This window comes from Tricharina praecox (assembly GCF_024521635.1).
Source record: "Tricharina praecox strain CBS 144465 chromosome Unknown BZA05scaffold_18, whole genome shotgun sequence".
Taxonomy (NCBI): Eukaryota; Fungi; Ascomycota; class Pezizomycetes; order Pezizales; family Pyronemataceae; genus Tricharina; species Tricharina praecox.
Window position 1 is genome coordinate 61,321 of NW_026250420.1, and position 19,335 is coordinate 80,655.

General features: G+C 55.5%; 7 protein-coding genes across 7 annotated transcripts; 5 read left to right on the forward strand and 2 right to left on the reverse strand.

The window, feature by feature from the left end:
- Positions 1-1,336: 1,336 nt before the first annotated feature.
- On the forward strand, positions 1,337-2,835 carry BZA05DRAFT_446326 (uncharacterized protein; the record flags this gene model as incomplete). The annotated part of the gene is made up of 3 exons (XM_051487072.1): positions 1,337-1,415; positions 1,480-2,766; positions 2,819-2,835. The coding sequence occupies 3 exons, from the start codon at positions 1,337-1,339 to the stop codon at positions 2,833-2,835; spliced, it is 1,383 nt and encodes a 460-aa protein (XP_051337877.1).
- Positions 2,836-4,908: 2,073 nt separating this feature from the next.
- Positions 4,909-6,986, forward strand: BZA05DRAFT_402735 (S-adenosyl-L-methionine-dependent methyltransferase). Its single transcript, XM_051484141.1, has 10 exons — positions 4,909-5,232; positions 5,307-5,332; positions 5,384-5,439; positions 5,509-5,575; positions 5,653-5,672; positions 5,728-5,836; positions 5,891-5,975; positions 6,025-6,449; positions 6,501-6,611; positions 6,690-6,986. The coding sequence occupies exons 1-10, from the start codon at positions 5,116-5,118 to the stop codon at positions 6,733-6,735; spliced, it is 1,062 nt and encodes a 353-aa protein (XP_051337878.1). The 5' UTR covers positions 4,909-5,115; the 3' UTR covers positions 6,736-6,986.
- Positions 6,987-7,353: 367 nt separating this feature from the next.
- Positions 7,354-9,296, reverse strand: BZA05DRAFT_419948 (cytochrome P450; the record flags this gene model as incomplete). Its single annotated transcript, XM_051485618.1, has 4 exons — positions 7,354-7,875; positions 7,940-8,755; positions 8,814-8,848; positions 8,912-9,296. The coding sequence occupies 4 exons, from the start codon at positions 9,294-9,296 to the stop codon at positions 7,354-7,356; spliced, it is 1,758 nt and encodes a 585-aa protein (XP_051337879.1).
- Positions 9,297-9,707: 411 nt separating this feature from the next.
- Positions 9,708-11,399, forward strand: BZA05DRAFT_87301 (alpha-2-glucosyltransferase Alg10). The gene is made up of 3 exons (XM_051488732.1): positions 9,708-9,902; positions 9,953-10,484; positions 10,544-11,399. Exons 1-3 carry the CDS (start codon positions 9,810-9,812, stop codon positions 11,260-11,262), a joined length of 1,344 nt encoding a protein of 447 aa, XP_051337880.1. The 5' UTR covers positions 9,708-9,809; the 3' UTR covers positions 11,263-11,399.
- A 466-nt stretch (positions 11,400-11,865) lies between these two features.
- BZA05DRAFT_402745 (HotDog domain-containing protein) lies at positions 11,866-12,338 on the forward strand. The gene has a single exon (XM_051484142.1). The coding sequence runs from the start codon at positions 11,937-11,939 to the stop codon at positions 12,276-12,278; it is 342 nt and encodes a 113-aa protein (XP_051337881.1). The 5' UTR covers positions 11,866-11,936; the 3' UTR covers positions 12,279-12,338.
- A 539-nt stretch (positions 12,339-12,877) lies between these two features.
- On the reverse strand, positions 12,878-15,359 carry BZA05DRAFT_426260 (uncharacterized protein; the record flags this gene model as incomplete). The annotated part of the gene is made up of 4 exons (XM_051486000.1): positions 12,878-13,371; positions 13,423-13,942; positions 14,003-14,925; positions 15,011-15,359. 4 exons carry the CDS (start codon positions 15,357-15,359, stop codon positions 12,878-12,880), a joined length of 2,286 nt encoding a protein of 761 aa, XP_051337882.1.
- A 2,307-nt stretch (positions 15,360-17,666) lies between these two features.
- Positions 17,667-18,681, forward strand: BZA05DRAFT_87390 (uncharacterized protein). The gene is made up of 2 exons (XM_051488733.1): positions 17,667-18,235; positions 18,453-18,681. The coding sequence occupies exons 1-2, from the start codon at positions 17,735-17,737 to the stop codon at positions 18,528-18,530; spliced, it is 579 nt and encodes a 192-aa protein (XP_051337883.1). The 5' UTR covers positions 17,667-17,734; the 3' UTR covers positions 18,531-18,681.
- Positions 18,682-19,335: the final 654 nt, after the last annotated feature.

Genomic DNA, 19,335 nt, shown 5'->3' on the forward strand with positions numbered 1-19,335 from the left:
CTTTCTTCTTCTTGATCTTTTCATCATCATCATCCTCCAGATGAACTATCAACCCTCACATCCTCTCATTTTCTCTGTGTGCTTTCTTTTAGATCCCGCCTCCGGCCTGGAGGAGTGTTGCCCACGAACCGCTCGCAAAACCGCCACCCCAAAACAATGACCAAATCCGACAGTAAAACCAACACACCTGCATGTCTTTGGCAAATGTAACTGCCGGCCTATGAGGGCCTCTGATGAATTTCGCTCCCGCAGTCTCGGACCATGGAGCGTAACTCGATCTAACAGCGTCGATACACGGCCTACTGGCCTTGCATATGATCTTCTTATTAGTATGAGACGAATAAAGGTGAGAATTGTAAATTTCCAAAATCTCTGTCTAACGAGATGCTTCCTTATCGTCACTCGGACGGCCGGAGGAGAAACGATAAGATAGGACCGGCCGGAAGCCCCGTCATCCTCATAGATTATTACCATATTTACTAAAATCAATCTGTCAATTATTGACCAATAAAATTGCTTGATCGCCTTTTAAAGGCGGCGATCAGAATGCTAATCTCGAGTGATATTCCATGAACATTAGTAGGCATGGCCTACGACTCAGTCCTGCTTTCCCGCTGCCCAACGTGCATCGGATTCTACTTACTCAAACTCGGATATAGATTTAAACTTGAGACATCGTCGGATAGATCGATTCAATCTGTTTCTCGCCGAGATGGTGGTTGTAAGGTGTTGTCTTTGCGATGTGTGGCTAGCCAACAATCTCAAAGGGCGACAACGACAACTAGTGGAGTGGTCACAACGACAGCTCGCTCAAATAAAGTTGTCGTCGAAGCAAATAGGGCTTCACATGCCGTTCAAATCTTGGGGTCGAAGCACTTAGGGCTTCACGTTGTAGCCCACACACCCAAATAGTTTTTGTGCAGCCCTCCGATTCTCTACCACCACCAACTCTCTCACCTCCTTCTCACTTCAACCTCTCACTTCAACCTCTCAGCTCAACTTTTCCGCTACCACAACTACCTACGGCCTTTGATATCACCATCGCTACCACAAAAGACTTCACCACACTTGTTGTCACTCATACCTCTTGATAGACATGAAAGACCAGAATAAGAATAGTAAGTGAATCATACCCCTCTGCTCTCTCCTAGGTGAAAATACATCTGGAGAACTTGTGGGAGTTTTGCCTGGGCTCGCTGTGAGGAATACAGACACTCCATGGAGCATGATTTGCTTCAATTGTTCCATGGAATGGGATGGCATCCGGTTTCCTTTAGCTGCGCAAGGGCCAAAGCTGTATAGCTGTATTTGGCTGCGAATTTGATAATAACGGACCATGGCAGATCGACCGCGACCGCGATGGCTACCATCGTCTGAAACAGCACCGGAGAGTATCCAGTCACCTTCGGGTTCGGGTATGTCATTTCTGTTGTGATCCGTCCGCGATGCAAACCCGTGCATAAGCTGATATTCAAGCAGTGAGATACATTACCACAGCTAAACGCCCGTCTGGCGGCTCTAGGCTCCAGACAACTAGACCCCCCGCTGCGGACAGTAATCTGGACAAATCCACATTTTCAATGTTCACTGTCAAGATCCCGCATAAAGGACATGGAGGTTCGAGCCAGAAGAAGACTTCCTCAAACAAAGACCACCGCACCCATCCTAACGGCGGATTATCTCCTAACAACAAGTATGCGTTTGAAGATATGGCGAAGACCGATATTGGAGATACTCGCTCACAAGCTCGGGCCAGTTCAAGTAAGAATACGGAAAAGAAACACCTTGCCATGAAGACCCCCCCCAGCAACATCAAGCACTATGTGTTTGTAGATGTTCTTCCCGAAAATAACGACAAAATTTTTGATTCCCGCGATGCTTCACTGGGAAGTCAGCCCCGATACATGTGGCACCAGCAACAAGCGGGCCGCAGTAAGCGACCAAGGGCCGAAGATCCAGTAGAGGTGCCCAGCGAGGAGGAGTCGGATGGTCCAGGTTCTACCAGATACGAGACACCAATGAGGCGCACAGATGTGGGTGCCGGATATGATCTCCGGGTGGGGCCGCCGCCAACGAAGGCGAAGAAGCCGTGCTTGACGATGCCTGAGAAACCACCCTCTGCTGCTACGGTTGCTGCCGAACAAGTCTGGAGAGACAGATCCGAAGCCGTGACTCCTACACCTGCTGGTAGATATTATGACACAGCCCCCCGTCCGCCGGCTTCAAATGGTCCATGGAGGACCCTCTGCATGCAGGATATCAGGCCCGATGGATACGTGAGCGACAAGGTGCCGAAAATGGTATATGCGGAGGTTTGTGCACTGTACCGTGCCGAGGTTGCTGCCGCCGCTTCCGCCACTGCTGCCGCCGTTCCCGCAAGGAGAACCCCCACCATCTCCGATCCGATGCCCCAAGGGGATGTTCGTGACAGGTCGACCGCGTCGACGCCTACGGGCAGTGAGGCTGCTATTTCTAACACCATCGCCATTGGTGCTCGTTCTGGTGTTCCCGCTTCTTCTAGCGCCGACGCCTCTTCCCCCGCAAGAAGGGCTCCTATGTTCATCGACCTGACGCTGGACGATAGCGAGGAGGAGGAGGAGGAGGTTGCAGCTCCGGCTAGCAACCCTCCCTGGGCCACTATGGACATCATTGAGATTTTCAACGCTGCCATGAGGGAGGCTGCTGCCAGCTCTGCTCCTCCCGCTGCTCCTCCCGCTGCCGCCGGATACCACGTTGACCGTGACGGGTACGATTTTTGTCCCGAATGTGAAGAAGCGTGCTCAGCCAGGATGAAATCTATATATAAGGCCAATTGCAGGTGTTAGCGGCCTGTGATGGGGGGGGGTGGGAAGAGTTGGAAGCTGGAGGTGCCCGTTCCCCGCATCCGGCTACTCCCATCCCCATTCCCTTTCGATGATACATTTTCTGTTGTTTCCTGCGTTTTCCTGCCCTTAATACTCCTTGCCTTAATACTCCTTCCCTTAATACTCCTTCCCACCTACCATTTTCGTTTTCTTTTTTGTTTCTGTTCTTTCCTTTTTTATTTTATTTTAATGTTTGTTTGCTTCATGAGCGGTACCTGTTCTACTAGTACATAGCTTCAATGGAACACATTCATTCATTCATCTGTCAGTGTGAAGTTCGGTCAGTCGGTGCTTTCACAAAAAACAAACTTCTATTCGGTACCTACCGGTAGGTATCCGAGTCTATGGGGTGAGAATATATGATTCCAGAGTCACTCCATTAAGAGAAGTTCGACGGGATAACGGGACAAAAATGATTGGACGGGCCCCGTTCTCCACCAAAACGGCCATTTCCACACAATCAAAGCCTACCCAGGGGGCCGGCTTTACTTGGCGGGAAACCTTGGTATCTTTCACAGACTCCAGACTCCAGAGGTCTTGGAATGATCACTGCTAATAGGTTTCATCGATACAAAAAGGCCACTACGTTTATCGCGGATTCATGGCGTACAAGGTCATGCTATGCAGCAGTTGAAATGTGACTTTGGATTTCCCATCCAGAAAGCTGGGGTACTAGTAGTACCTGGTAACCACCAACTTTTCTCCCGCACCACATTGCTAAACCACAACTATAAACCCATCCACACAATCGCCGAGGTCTTATTGTAGTCCATGAGGGTTTTTAACAAAAAAATGTGGTCGGGATGTTACAGTTATCTACGGCTGAAAATGGCTATTTCTGAGTGAAACCCGGGTTTTATCCAGTTCTTTCCGTCAGGGCGGTGAATTCTACTCAATTTTCGTCCACATATTTACACACCGGTACTCTGTTTATTCCCATCCCAAGCCCCCGGTGCTCGATTCTCGATGTTCGATGCTCGGAACTCGCTAAACATTTAACCTGGCACCACCACCACACTTCCGAAAGACGTGCAGCGGATGGATGCGTTGGTCACGCCGCCACACTCTTGGTGGCTGCCGGTTAGCGCTTCGGCTCGGCCCTGGACATCGGTTGGATGAATCCCTGCGGCGGCGACTACTGGTATCTAGTACCACTGGCCTACGGTACAGGCAACGTGGTTCCTATGTAACCGCACGATTTCTATGTAATGCTCCTGACATGACTGTGTTCGAGTACACTTGTTCCACTATTAAGGGCTTCCGGTATCCTGAACAATGAGCACCCCGCTTCTTGCCTGCTTTTGTCCATCCGTAACTATCTGGGAACGAAGATCTAGGTACTAGGTATACCTACATTTCGAGCCAGATGCGCACGCACACGTAGGCAGGAACTTGGGTATTCCTCGCCTGATTGCTGTGCATAAAGTTGATGGTAGTTGGCGCCCAGCTTGAGGATTTCCAACAGGCCCGTACCGGTGAACGGTCGAATGGGAGTACTAGTAGACTAGAGAGCTAGGTACACCGCCGCGTCAGATGTCTCGTGGGATATGGAGGCCATCGTTGCTTCCTTCCTTCCTTTTGCGAGTTCCCCACCATCTACCGAGCACCAGCTCTACTTGGTGGGAGAAGAAACAGTTGGCTATCTAGAGCACTTATCTACATACAACCCACGCTTGGGCACAATCCAGCCGTGGCCCGTAATTGAGTGATGTCCCATGATACTCTCGAGTCTCTCGGTGGGCATAACCAACATCTCTGGCGTCCTCGGGTTTCCCCAACTGTACTAGGCGAGAGCCGACTTTAACTATTATTGGCCGGCCGTGCATCGGGCGGGTGTTATGCATACCTACCGCATGGGCGAGCTAGGAAGTGCATATACCTACTAAGATGTGCATATACCCACCACATATCCAAGTCTCCAACACACCTGCGTGAGCGGGGAACTCTGCCATGGATACCGACTGACTGCGGGGTCGGGGACTATCTTTCTGTCACAGCTGGACGGCGGTTGGTTGGCTGGTTGGCTGAATAGCGGCCGCGATGCACTGTATCTCTCTAGCCAGGAATGTATGTAGGGTACGGTATTCTTGGAGTACCGCGCATGCAGAAGCATCTGTAGGACCAGCCCCATGGTTTGATTTTGAATGGATTGCTGTTCACCGCCACCGTCCCATCCCATCCCATAAAGCGAGTGGATACCCCTCCTTTCTTTGCGAGAGAAATTTCGCTACATACAGACAAATCCAACATCATGTCCGCTCCTGCTGCTGCGTCTCCTGCTGCTGCTTCCGCTGAACCGGCGGCTGCCTCTACTAATGCTGCCACGGCGCCCATCGACCTCGGCGTTATCGAGGCTGATAGCGGTGATGTTCGTCTCCATCCGATCTTCGCCTCCGACTCCCCCCTTCCCTTCCCCCACGATGGCTAATGTTTTGATTCCAGGACGACTCCGCTCTTGGCTCTGGAGTGTATGCACCCCCCGCCAGCTGTGAATGGGATTTGCGCTCACCCGTGCACAGTGACACCGATACGACAAGTCTGAGCTCTACACTACAGGACTACGTCTTCGAGAATGGTACATATCCATCCCGTGTGTAGGAACAGGGGAAACTATGAGTTGGTCTAACGCGGCGTTGATCGATAGGCCGCCGGTATCATCGGTATTTGGAAGGGAAATATCCTCTCCCGAACGACGAGACTGAGCAGGATCGGTACGTACATGCAAAGCTCCACGACTCCGAGACAGACAAGTACACCCCGTGGCTAATACGAGTATCCTTGTCTGCAGCATCGACTTGCACCACCACAGTACGGCGTTCCTTTCTTTCCTCGTGTGGGAACAACTGCTAATAGGATGTCCCAGTCTGCCTCCTCTCCGCCGGCGGGAACATCACCTTCGCCCCCGTCCAGAACCCCCAGCGTATCCTCGATGTCGGCACCGGCACTGGTATCTGGGCTCTCGACGCCGCCGAGTAAGCCTCTAGATCTCCCCCTTCCATTCAGAACCCAACCCCTAACACGCCCAGAACCTGGCCCTCCGCAGAAGTAATCGGCACGGACCTCTCCCCCATCCAGCCAACCTGGACCTTCGCCAACTGCCGCTTCGAAATTGTGAGTCCGCCTCCCCCTCTTCGCCCCCATCCACTAACCGCATCCCTAGGACGACGCCGAAAACACGTGGACCTGGCCCGCGGACCACTTCGACCTGATCCACAGCCGGTTCATGGCGCAGACGATCCGGGACTGGGACAAGTACCTCGGTCAAATCTACACGCACACGAAGCCGGGCGGGTACACCGAGATCGTCGAGATCTACTGCGACATATTCTGCGACGACGGGTCTCTGCCGGCGGACGGCGCGCTGCGAAAGTACTACAACAAGTGGAACGAGCTGGCCGAGATCGCGTTCGGCCGGAAGCAGCCGCTCATGGACGAGTATATACGTGATGTTGAGAAGGCGGGGTTCGTCGATGTGAAGTGCTATAAGAGGAGACAGTTCCTGAGCCCCTGGCCGAAGGATCCTGTCCTTAAGCAGATCGGCAGGTATGGATTGCTTAATATTCAGACGGGGTTTCACGCTTATGGGTATGCGATCACACGACTCCCCCCTCCCCTTGGATCTACTGACATGCATAGAATGGCACTCTTCACCCGCCTGGGCGGCATGACCGTCGAGGAGGCTACGGCTATGTGCGAGGCCGCTGCAGTCGCCGGCGCGGATGTGCGCCAGCACTGCTACAACAAGATGTACATGCACTTCCTCCCATCCTCCCAATCTCCCAATTGATCGTTGCGTGGTGCATGGTGCTAATACTCAGTGAATAGCTGGTTCATCGTGGGAAGAAAGCCCGGAGGCAGTGACGATAATTGATCAGTGACGATAACTGATCACGGGTGATCACGCTGAGGGTTTAGGACGGACTGAAAACGAATTTATTTTTGTTGGTTCATTCTGCATACTTCCTAGTAGGCAGGGCAGACTTGAGTATGGGATGGATACACACATAGGTACAGACAGACGTATCTCTTTGTCCCAGGAATTGAATGACTTTTATGTATCATACGGCCGAGATTTTCCGTGCTGCGTGTGGCATATGTAGGTACAACTCCTGCACTTCCGACGTCCGTGAGTCGACTGTTGATCGCCTGCTGGTACTGGTGCTGGGACTTGCACTTCTGGTAGTTTTAGTAGTTCTTGAGACCGTACTCGAGACTGCCCGCCTCCTCCGCCATCACACGGCTCCAGACTCAAGTAGTTCCACCCGCCAGTGCTACAGTTAAACACAGCGCATCACTCGTCCTCATGGATCACGGTCGAAATTTTTCTTTTTTCTTTATTTACCGAAGTACTTTTTACCACGGTTCAACCGCTCCAATGATAGTTACAAATGGTGTAGGTTCCACCAAGATCCTCTGCCGAACAGAACGGGTAGGAAAGGCGAGTTACTCCAAGCAACCCCCCAACAGCACCCCTACCTACCTATTCACACTACCGCTCCTCCAGCACCACCCCGACCTCATCAGTCATACACAGCGCCATGAGGCCAGTACTCCTATCGACACAGCCCCTGACCCTTTCCATCGCCTGCTGCTGCGTCTCCGCCCCCTTCCTCGCGCATCTGACCCTCCTGCCGCGCATCACGACCGCGACGACAGCAACAAACTCGACGCTCGCAAACTTCCGTCCGAGACAGACCCTCTGGCCGCCACTAAACGGAACGTAGCTGCCCATTCTGGGCCTGTATAACCCCGGCGCCTCGGCCCAATCGCCCTCCGGCTGCGGGAACTGCGCGAGATGGCTGGTCTTGTTGGTGGCGTCCCAGAGCGCCGGCTGGAAGCGGGAGGCATGTGGCCCCCAGTACGAGGGGTGCTGGTGCAGACCCGCCGCGTTCACCGTTACCATCGTGTGCGCGGGCAGATGGTGCGTTTGGCCACGGAAGGTGAGCGGTTGCGGCGTGAGCGTGGATTTGGCGTGGCCGGGGACCGGCGGGAAGAGGCGGAGGGTTTCGAGCTGGGGGTGTTAGTTAGCGGGGGTGTTAGTTAGCGGGGGTGGGGGAGCGGGGGGAAGTGCATACCATGAGGCAGCGGACGACTGCCAGGCGGTCGTAGACTTTGTAGTCCCACTGGCTGGGGTCTTCCGGCAGCCCGGCGAGCTGCTCATCGAGGCGGTTGAGGAACCACTCCTGCTCCTCTGGGTGGAGTGCGAGCATGACCAGTGCGTACTGCATGGTGGTAGCCGTCGTCTCGTGCCCGGCAATGCTGAAGATGAACGTGTTGCCGATGATCTCGCGGTCAGTGAGCGTGTCGGTGCCGCCATCGTCTTCTGTGTGGGTGTGGACGAGCGACGAGAGCAGGTTCCCCCCACCTACACCTGCGGTGGACGCGCCCTTCTCCTTCACCTTCTCCCGCTCCCGCCGGATCAGCGCGTTGACGTAGCCCTCAACGTCGGCGATCGCCTTGCGCGCTCCCCGCGACGCCCACGCGGGAAGCGACAGCGCCGCGATGATCGTGGGCAGGTGCAGGCTGATGTGCTCGAGTGCGGCGCGCCAGCAGCGAGAGTAGCCCGGCGGCGGTGTGCCATCGCTGAAGAACGCGTTCTCTCCGCCGGTGTTGGCGGCGTCGACCCCGGTGGAGAAGGATAGGCTCACTCCAAAGGCGGCGCTGGAGATCACGTAGAGGGTTATCCGCCGGAAATCCCGGAGGGTGCTGCTGACGAGAAGTGAGTTCGGGGATGAGGGCGCGGCGTAGTCGGCTAGCGGCGGCTGGGTGTGCCAGGACTGGAGCATCCCCGTCGCTTGCGCGATGGCTTGTGTCCACACCAGGCCGTTGTTGCGCTCGTTAAATGGCGGGCCGACGTGTTTTCTGTGGTGGACCCATGTGGTGTCGTCACACTGTGTACGAAGTCAGATCTCCCGGGTAGCTACAGGACAGCGGGAGTGGGATGCTTACCGCGACAACATTATCCCCAAACAGCTTGAGATGACCTACGCCGACACTGTATTAGCTCCAATTCATCCTTCTCCTCCAATCCCTCCATCAGTACACACTGTAATTCCAACTCGGCTTCCAAAACCTCCCTCGGCCATTCAGCACCTCCTGGGCGGCATCGGCATCGGCGACGTAGACATGCATAGCGCCACTCGTGATCATAACCAGGACATCTCCAACCTCTTCATGGACGGTGTACTTCGAGTGCCAGCGTCTCAGATACGTGGTGAAGTTGACGTAGGCGGCGAGGCGGTGGGGCAGCAAATGGAACAGCGGCCCCATGTTCATTGCGATGAAGTACCATGTCTTGTTGTCCGGAATGATGGATGAGAAGTACGGGAGGCCGATGCGGCGGGCGATGGTCAGGTTCTGGCCGTAGAGGTATAGGTGGTAGAGGAGCCCGCTGAGGAGGGCGAGCAGGACGGTCGGCAGGATGAGTGACATCTTGGGATGAGCGCTGGGAGCTCACGGTGGTTGCGAGCTAGGACGCAGGGAATAAGTACCTCCTCCCTCTACTTGGTACTAGTTACTTTCATACGACTACATACTATTACTGTGCAGTCGCTCATCGCCGCTAGCTGGTAATGTCTTTATAGTCGAAGCTCGTATTGACGACACGGGGACCTTGCTAGTTGCAGCAGTCAGCTCCAGAGTCCAAAACAGCGTAGGCAGCGCAGGTCCTGAGGTACATAGTGATAGGTACCCATTGCTATTATAGGTGTCGGCCTGCTGGTATTCCGACTCATGAGTCATGCGCTAGGGAGCTATCGGGAGCTGGTTGATACCCAAGAGATATGTACCCAGGAGCTCGAGAAACGCATGTTCAACTTTAAAGGCTAGCTCACGCTAGCTTACCCGGCGCGAGGATGCTTAACGCGCGACGCGATACTGCTAGTAAAAGTACTTTAACACCTCCGAGCTTCAGGCAACGTGACAAGATCACGATCGCCACTGACAATGCACCCACTACTTCTCCGGCTGTCATTCCTTTCAGCCGCAGTCGCGATTACGAGCTACAGCATCAACCGGATCGTTCCCGAGCCATATCTAGTACTCGTGCCTCCATCCAGTGCGTCCAGCGGTGGTGCTAACATCGCCAGGATGAAGCCTTCCACATCCCGCAAGCACTCGCCTACTGCCGCGACGCATTCGACGTGTGGGACCCCAAACTGACCACACCCGCCGGGTTGTACCTGCTCAGCTACCCGCTGTCCTTCTTCGACGCGTGCACGCCATCGTTCCTGCGTGCAGTAAATGCCTTCGGCGTTGCGGTGCCACTGCCAGTGCTCATCTACCGGATCCAGCAAGCGATCCACGGGCGCCGCGGTGCATCCACTAACGCGGATAATGCGCAGACGGCATTGAACGTGGCGCTGTTCCCGCTGCTGTACTTCTTCGGCGGGCTGTATTATACCGATGTCTGGAGCACCATCTTCGTGCTGGCCGCGTATCTGGCAACGCTCAAGAGGTCCCCGTGGGCCGCCGCCGTGTTTGCCTGGCTCAGTCTGTGGTTCCGCCAGACGAATGTGGTGTGGACGGTGTTTATTGCGGCGGGTTGGCTGGTCACGAGGTTGCAGGAGGTGGATGCGGGAGTGTATAATCCGCCGATTTCGGCTGAGCTCGTGCTCGGAGGTAATGCTGCGCACCGCTCCCTTGAAGTGGCTACGTAGGTAGATATACTAACGAGATAGACTTCATCTCCACGCCGCCCTCGCTCCTCCTCGCCGCGCTCCGCAACCCCGTCGTGACCCTCAACGCCCTCGCACCGTTCTTAATCCCACTCACCTCCTTCCTCGCCTTCCTAATCACCAACAACTTCACCATCGTCCTTGGCGACGCGAGCGCACACGTTGCGTCACTACACCTCCCGCAACTCCTCTACTTCACGGGCGCGGTGTCCTTCTTCAGCTGGCCGCTCCTCCTGCCCATCCTGCCCAGTCTCCGCCCCACGCCCACCAAAGCGCTAAGCCTCACGCTCCTCGCCGCCTTCCTCGCCGCAGCAATAAAATACAACACGATCTTGCACCCCTACCTGCTCGCTGACAACCGGCACTACACCTTCTACGTATTCCGGCGGGTGCTGCTGCGACTACCATTCTTTTTGCCGGTGCCGGCGTACGTGCTCTCGTTGTGGCTGCAGCTGCGCGCCGCGACCGCCAGCACTACGGCCGCGTGGATGCTGCTGTTCGGCGCGGCAACGGCTGCAACATTAGTCTCCGCCCCGCTCGTCGAGCCCAGGTATTTCATCACCGCGTGGACGCTGTGGAGGTGCCATGTGAGCGTGCGTGGAAGGTGGCTGTGGGTTGAGGCCGCGTGGTATGCGGCTGTCGGGGCGGTGACAATCGGAGTGTTCTTGGCGAGGACGTTTGAGTGGCCCGGGGAGGAGGCGAGGATGCGGTTTATGTGGTAGTGCAGTGGTGGTGGGGGGTGATAGTTAGTGATGGAGCACGAGTGTGTAGAATAGTAGGATACCCTGTGCCGAGGTTGAATAGACGCAAGTTGCAACGCGTTGAACCGCGATCGTATGTAGCCGTACCCGGTCCCGGTCCGAGTGCACGCATACATACCCGTAGCTGCCCAGCTGTCCAGGTCCCAGGTACCACTTACTCCAGAACTCAGTATATCCTCAACCTCCCTCCACCACCCCCAATTCACAGCCAAAAGACCCAAAAGAAACCCAAAAATGTCCAGAACCTCCCTCACCAGCGCAAGCGACCGCCCCCTGCGCGGCGCAGACCTGAGCATAACCGACCCGAAAGCGCGAATCGAGGACTTCCTCTCGTTCGCGCGCGAGCCGGAGTATCACGTACGCCCCCTTCTGCCCTCCCTTTTGCCTCAGTCCCCCCGCTCCAGCAGCAGTAGTAGCAGCAGCAGCCCCTCCAGCTGCCCCGTCCCCCTCAGTAGCAGCTAACAGAGAAGAAATAGGGCTTCGACACTTTACTCCTCCCCCACCTGACGCTCCTCTCCAGCACCCTCCCCACCCCTTCGTCCCCCTCCCCCCCTAGCCCCAGCACCCCCAGCACCCCCAGCACCCCCTCTTTAACCATCTTCTCCTTGGTTATCCCCCCCACGTTAACCAACCGTATGTCCAACCTGCACGGCGGCGCGGCCTCCTTGATCTTCGACGTATGCACAACCTGCGCGCTCGTTCCCTACGCGCGGCGCGGGTTCTGGCAGTTCGCCGGCGTGACGCGGAGTCTGAACGTTTCCTACCTGCGGCCGGCGAAATTGGGGCAAAAGGTGGAGGTCAGGTGCGAGGTTGTTAGTATTGGAAAACGGTTGGCGACTGTGAGGGGGGAGATATGGGGGGAGGTCGAGGGGGACAAGGGGAAAGAGGTGGAGGGGGGACAAAAGAGGCTCATGGTGTGTGAGCATCTCAAAGTCGGGATTGATCCGCCTGTTAGGGGGGAGGGGGCGAAGTTGTAGTGGTGGGGAGGGTGGTGGAGGTGGTACATATGGGAAGGAGATGATGAACGAGAAGAGGGTGGCATTAATTGGTTTTTTTTTGTTTGGAATTATAAACATGCAAACACCCCAGCAGGCAACACCTCCAGCAGGCAGGGCAAACACTCCCATCCGGCAGCCAGTACAATACAAAGCTTCTTACATACTTCAACGAAATGGTATATAGCCCAGTCCCTTAGTCCTCCCCGTCCATACAATAAAAAAGGCAAAAGGTGCAAAAATAAAGTAAACCCCCAAAGAAAAAGACAAGAAAAAAAACAAAAGATGACGATGTGATTCCACTATACACTTTCCCCCCTCCCTCCTCCCTCCCTCCTGCTCCTGCTCCTGCTCCTGCTCCTGCTCCTGCTCCTGCTCCTGCTCCTGCTCCTGCTCCTGCTCCTCCCCCACCTCCTCCCCCACCTCCTCCCCCCCCTCCTCCTCTAAAACACCCCCCACCCCCACCCCCCACCCCCCACCGCCCAGAAACGATCACAATCCGCCCCTAAACCAGCCCATACAAAGGAACCCAAAAGAAAAAGTTGAAAGCGCGAACCAACATCAATTATGTATCCAAGTCGCTAGTACGCCTGCGGCGGCGGCCTAGCGCTGTGGGAGAAGTCATCAAAGGCGCCACTCTGGGCCCTCCTATTATCGAACGCGCCGGTGTGTCTCTCACTCGTCGTCCCACTAAGCGGAACATGGCTCATCGCCATGGGCGAGGCAGCATCGACGAGTCCGCGCTTGGACGCAGCCGAGTAGTTGCGCTGATGATGCATGGGGTCGAGCGAGTGCAGCGGGATGGTCCCGGTGCTCTGCGCGGCGTCATCGTTGTTGAAGTAGAAGTTGTCCTGCGGGGTGGGCTGGTAGTGACCCTTCCCGTCGCGGCCGTAGGCGCCCGAGAGCAGCGAGTTGCGCGCGTCGAGTGGAGTTAGGTCGGCCTCCCGTAGCTTTTCGGCTTCCTTGCGCTTTTGTGTGTGCGGGTTTTGTTTGCACATGGCGTAGATCGCGTTCACGGCGATGCAGATCGCGAGGACGGCGGTGAGGGTGGATTGGATCGCGATGAGCGCGACACCTAGGGTTGGTCAGCAAAGAATGTATTTGGTGGATCACTCGTCAGACTCACCAGTAATCGTCTTGGTGTCGGCGGCGATGCCGAGCTGGTCGACAAACACGATAAGACACACGACAGACAGCACGCGGACGCAGGAGATGATGATATTGAGGACGTTTCCAGCCTTAGTGTTGTAGGGCCTATTCCAGAGCAGCAGCACGAGCAGCAGCATCTCGCACGCCAGCTGTCCAACCGTCTGGATGAGTCCGTGTCCGTCACCGAGCGCGATGAACGCTCCCTTGGCGAAGGCGTAGATGATCAACGGGAAGAAGATCCACCAGAAGTTGGACTTGAATTGGTCGTAGAACAGTCCGTACTTGCGCATGTACGGCTTGTGGATGAACAGCTGCTCCTGCCCTTCTGCCGATTTCTTGGTGTGTCGAGCTACGACGAAGATGCGCCACGCGAAGAAGCCGAGAATCGCAGTGAACGTGGTGAGCGTGACTCCGGCGAGGATGTGGGCTCCCCAGGAATCACCGTTCCGGAACTGGTAGAGGCAGTAGAGAGTCCAAGTGCCGTACAAGATCAAGATCTACATTGTTCGATATCAGCACACCATCCCCCGCACCCCGTAGATTCCAATGCAACTCACAATCCGAACAATCGTCGTCATCAAGAACATCCAGTATCTCTTTCGGAACCCGGTCAACGCCTTCGGAAACGACGCAAACAGCGCCCAGACCTCGAGGATAACCTTGAACAGCAGAATGCACACGCAGACGGCAGCAATGACGATGCAGAAGATGAGCAGCACCGTCATGAACGTATTCGCCGACGGGATCCTGAGCGTCTCGACCTTTGCCTGAATACCGTGGACATACGTCATGACCTTGTCGTTCTGCGCCTCAGTCTCGTTGGCAGCGGTTCCGTCCATATTGGTACCGTTGACCGAGACGTTGACGTCCTCACGCGCCCAGAGCCCCCCGAACGCATACTCGAGATCGCGCTTCGACACCTTATTCGACGTGCCGTTGGCGAAACTCGGATCGTACACCAGCGTCTTGTTCTTGAGCAGGTACTCGATCGACATTTCCGTGGTGTTTCCTCCCGTGCCTGCGCGGAAATTATCGATCGACACCTGCATGTTGTCCCACGAGAGGAGACCAGTGCTCCACTGGAAGTTGTCGGTGAACGACCGGTAGACGCTGGGATAGCTCACGCTGAGCATGCCATCCATGGCGATGCTCTGGAACCAAAACAGGACGTCACCAAAGTTCGGTGAAGAGCCGGCAGCCGTTCCCCCAGCACCCGCGCCGAGCGCCGAGATTCCCGACAGCAGTAGCGCAGCCGCCGCGATACCCGCAGAAATGTATTTTCCTTCCGGCACGTTCATGGTCTTTCCGTTGGCGACCACCGACGTCAGACAAGCGAGCTCGGCATTATCCGACTTGGACCTCAATTGCAGCGTCGCGACACCGTCCAAGTCCGGAATCTTGAAGGCGATGTCGGGCACATTTGCAGCGATCTCTGGAGTAATATCGATCGCATCCTTGGCCGCGAAAGTTCCCTTCGGTACTACGCACAGTCAGCACACAAACGAAACAAACAAACAAATAACGAAAAAATCAAAAAAATCTCGTCAGCACAGAGTTCCGCGTACCTGGACACAGCTGCGCGATCCCCTTCTCACAGGGGTCGAATTCGGTCGAGTACACATCCCTTCCATACGCGGTGACCTTCAAGATGGCCTGCACCTTCTGTTCCTGCTCCGATATGCCGGCCAGGTCGAAGGTCACCTTTCCGGCGGCCCTATCGTACTTGATGTTCATTCTCTGCACCACGATATCCGAGCCGTCGAGACATGTCGAAAAGCCACTAGTTTCCAGCACATCAGCTGCCTGGGCCGGCAGTGCAGTGAGAGCCGCTAGCAGTATGAAGCTCGTTAATATCGACGGCATCGATGTGATTGAAGATGTGGCGCCACCGGGTAATAGTCGTCGTAATAACATATTGAAGTCGTTGTGTCTCGAAGCCTGCTGTGGTTGATCGCAGGATGTGGGTATGTACTTTGGTCGGGTGGGTTTGTAGTGTATGTACGGTGACGAAAAGTAGGGCGACGCCGATGGACCGAGGGCTAGAGTTGTGAGCAGCGACCGCCGATGCGGAGGTCCCCTTTCTCTTTCTCTTTTTCTTTGAGCGCGAGGTACCCCCCTCCTATGCGATGGGCGATGGGAGACGTGCGATGGTGTCAGATGTCACCGATGGTGCGGGTAGTTGGAACGTCAACGGATAGGGTGGTGTCTGGCACGGCGATGTTGTTTACGATGTCTACGAGAGGTTTCAAGTTTGACCCCTTGGACGAGGTTAATTGAAGCTGTGGGACAGTGAGTGGATCGGCCAGGACATACCTACGGCCACAAATAATAAGGGAGTCGTGTGTAATAGGTACTCAGATCTGCAGCGAAGCAAAGCAAATACGAGAACGATAACAAGCAGAAGTCAATCAAAAGAGTGTACGAGATGGGATCCGGATTCGATGACGGTATCAGCAGCGACAGAGACAGTGGCGGTAGGAGGAGGTGGAGGAGGAGAGGAGGCGACGGTGAGAGTGGGTCCGGGGGGGCGAGTTAGTGATGGGTGTGGGTGGGGTGGCGGAGCGAGCGAGCGAGCGAGCGAGCGTGTTGTGTTTACTGGACAGTTAGCAGCAGCTACAGCAGTAACGAAGGACGAGCTGCGGCGGCGGTGTACGAAGTAAAGGAGAGTTGGTGGTGGTGGTGGTGGTGGTGGTGGTGGTGGTGGTGGTGGTGACGGCGGAAGCAGAAGGAGGAAGGAACGAGCAGAAGATACGAAACGAACCACCTCCGCTGCTGGTGGTGGGCGTGTGCGGTCACTGTACCTGCTTAGACTGCTTAGGTGCTCCTCTATGAGTGCCTACCACTTCGTTTTGGCCCTCAGCGTTGTCGCCGTAAGGGGCAAGCAGCGGAAAAAACAGAAGCGTGCATCCAGTCGGTGCAGGGAAGGGGCCAAGAAGGCTCGCGCGCGATCAGAAGCGACCAGGCTCCGAAGCAAGAAAGAGCAGTTGATACTCGAGCCATTGCTTCTTGCGGATTGGCGCGGGTCGCGGGGGATGCCTGCTGACGCCGAAGCTTGCGCTGGAACACAGGGGGGGCGCAGACTGCCAGGAAGGAAATAATAATACGGTGCTGTCGGGCAGGGCCAGCATCGAATCCGCAAGGAAATGCGTAGGGGGGGCACTTGGACACCTTGGGCCAAGCTCGTGAGAGTGGATCAGCCCCGAGCGAGCACATCCGCCAGTGGCCACTTCCCCGGAGGCAAGGCCAAGAGGAGGGAAGGAGAGAGAGGGAGGAGCTTCTCGATAGCAGAATGCTCTATATCGAAGACTGTTGGGCAGCAGCGGGCTCTCTTCTTATCGTTGCGCAGGGCCAACCAACCAAGTATCTCCCGGTCAGTCGGCGGGAATCGAAATAGAGCGCGGCCCGGCACTCGTCGCTCATGCAGGCCTGGGAGCGAACTGAACATACCAGAGAACTTATGCATAATGAAACCCGGGCACGTCCAGCATAGCCTTCTTCGTCTCTTGTTCTTCTTCTTCTCGAACATACCGGGAGAGCAGAGTAGAGTACCGTCCCTTTTCTCGAATCATGAAAACAGCCACTCTGGTCACCGGTGTCCGGAGTGTCCCTTCCTCACCACTCCAGCTCGAGGCCAACTTCCAATGTAGCAAGTGCCCGAGCAGATCCCATCATCCCACTGTCCAGGGTCCCACATGTACGGACATTCTCATCCCCGACCCGACCGTCCGTCCACCACCCAGCATCCATCCCATCCCTCCATCGCCCACTATTTCAGCATCCGCCCCCTCCCGGCCTCCAGCCCTAACGAGCAATAGATCACCAGGCACGTAGAGTACTACCATCTTCAAAGTTCAGCTCGGTAGAGGGATTTTGCAACGGGTTTGGGATCGAGTTTGGGATGAGAAGTGGGGTGTAACTGGGACAACCGGTTGACTTACATATCCACAACACATCCCAAACTCCACAGGTTGGCGTTGCAGCCCCAACCTGTAAACACCGCTAAAAAGTTATAGTTGGCTGTGTTGGGAATAGTAAACATGCTCTTCTAGGGAAGATAAGGAATAACGAAGGAATAACGTTGACATGGTGAGCTTGGCTTGCGCAAGTCCCATCGGTAGCGCCAAACTATCCTCATCCCCAACCCGGGATCTGCAAAACCTCTTTTTCTGAAGTTTGGGTTCGACATGGGAAATTGCACTAACATCATAGCCAACTTACATCCCCAACTCGACTGCAAAATCCCTCTGGTATTCGCCAGCGGAAAGTTGCCGGACGCGTTGACGCGCGGCATGATTGCCGGCAGACATGGTTGGATGCAGAATTCTGGAACAAGGCAACGGGTAGGTTGTCTCGTACCTGCGTTCGTTCCTTCTGGAGAAGCGATTCGGATTCCCGATTCGACCGCCGCTTTCTTGTATTCTCTGTGCGAACGGACAGCTCGTGTGTCTTCCTTCACTCCCTCGTGCATCCTTAAAGTCCAAAGTGCTTGCAAGTTGCACTCCACTCCACTCTGGCATAATTCTGCCCATACCCAGGAACCCTATGTACCCCCCCATGTCACGACCCTGCTGTTCCCGATCCCAACTTCCCAACTTCTGCGAGCCATTTCCTTCCATTCCAGAAATAGCACAAATTGCCATCTCCCCCTCCAACCAGCCGGCGGCGGCGGGTGGCCGTTTGATTCTGAAAGTCCGTGCGACCGTGTGGCCGCTGTCACAGAGCCACTTCCGTCGCTGCCGCTGGCGGTCAGCGATGATCTCTTCTCTTCTCCAGTGAAGGGTGGGCGAACGGTCTGTTTTACTTTCCTTTCGTTCGGTCTTTCGGTCTTTGGTTCTTTCTTTCGCTCGGTCTTTCGGTCTTTGGTTCTTTCTTTCGCTCGGTCTTTCTTTCTTTCCTTCTTTGCGGGTTGGTTGGATGAACTTCGTGGTGGTGGCGGTAGGGCCGCAGGCGGGTTCCAAGGGTGCATCATGCCAGGGGTGTGCTGCTCACTGATGGTGCGGTTGGAAGTTGGAACAGCAACAGCAACGGACGTCGGAACGGATGTCGGACCCTGCCTTGGTGGCGGCGGTCGGCGGGCGTATGTAGACGGTGGGCGCTGGGCGGTGGGCGGTTGCATACCTGCATACCAACCTGCATAACCACCCGTCGAGACTCAACGTTGACGTCGGAGAAAAAGGACCTACATATATTTTGGCTTGCGTGAGAGTCGGTATACTTTAAGAGTCTGGGTATTCCCACCCTCGTTGCGTAGAGAGCTTATTTCGGACGGCAAGGACACCCCGTTCACAGGACCCGGCCCGACCGCGATCAAGCCAGCTCCACATACCGGTGCCAGTCGGTAGATCATCCATGGCATGCACATACCGGTTCTCTCGGCAGAGCAGAGGCGAATACGGGATCATGTGCATCTCCATTCTCAAAGGCAGTTCATACCGGTACTGTTACATACCGTGCTACGAGTCTCTGTTGCGGGTTGCGAGTTACACTTGCGAGTTGCGACATCACCTGCACTGCTGCACTGCGAAAAATACACTTTTTGTGCCACTGTCCACAGGCTGGATTTCACGATAGGCCGTCCACGAGACCTGATGCCGTGCACTGTGATTCGTGATATCACGCCATGTCACTCGCGCCACTTGTCTACACGACTGGAGAGTCCTGTCGAGATCACATTTCAAGGCTCCTTCAAATGAATATTCTACTCTATAGTTTTCCGTCCGATCTACACAAACATCACGAAGATTTCTATGTAAGTCCTGTCTCACCCACTGCGGTACTAGCCCATACCTGTTGCCCAGGCGGCCGCCCAGTCATAGGGCACACCCAAGCCCATCCCAAGCCGCAGCCCAAGCCGCAGCCCAAGCCCGAGGCCATAGCGCCGCGCCGGTCC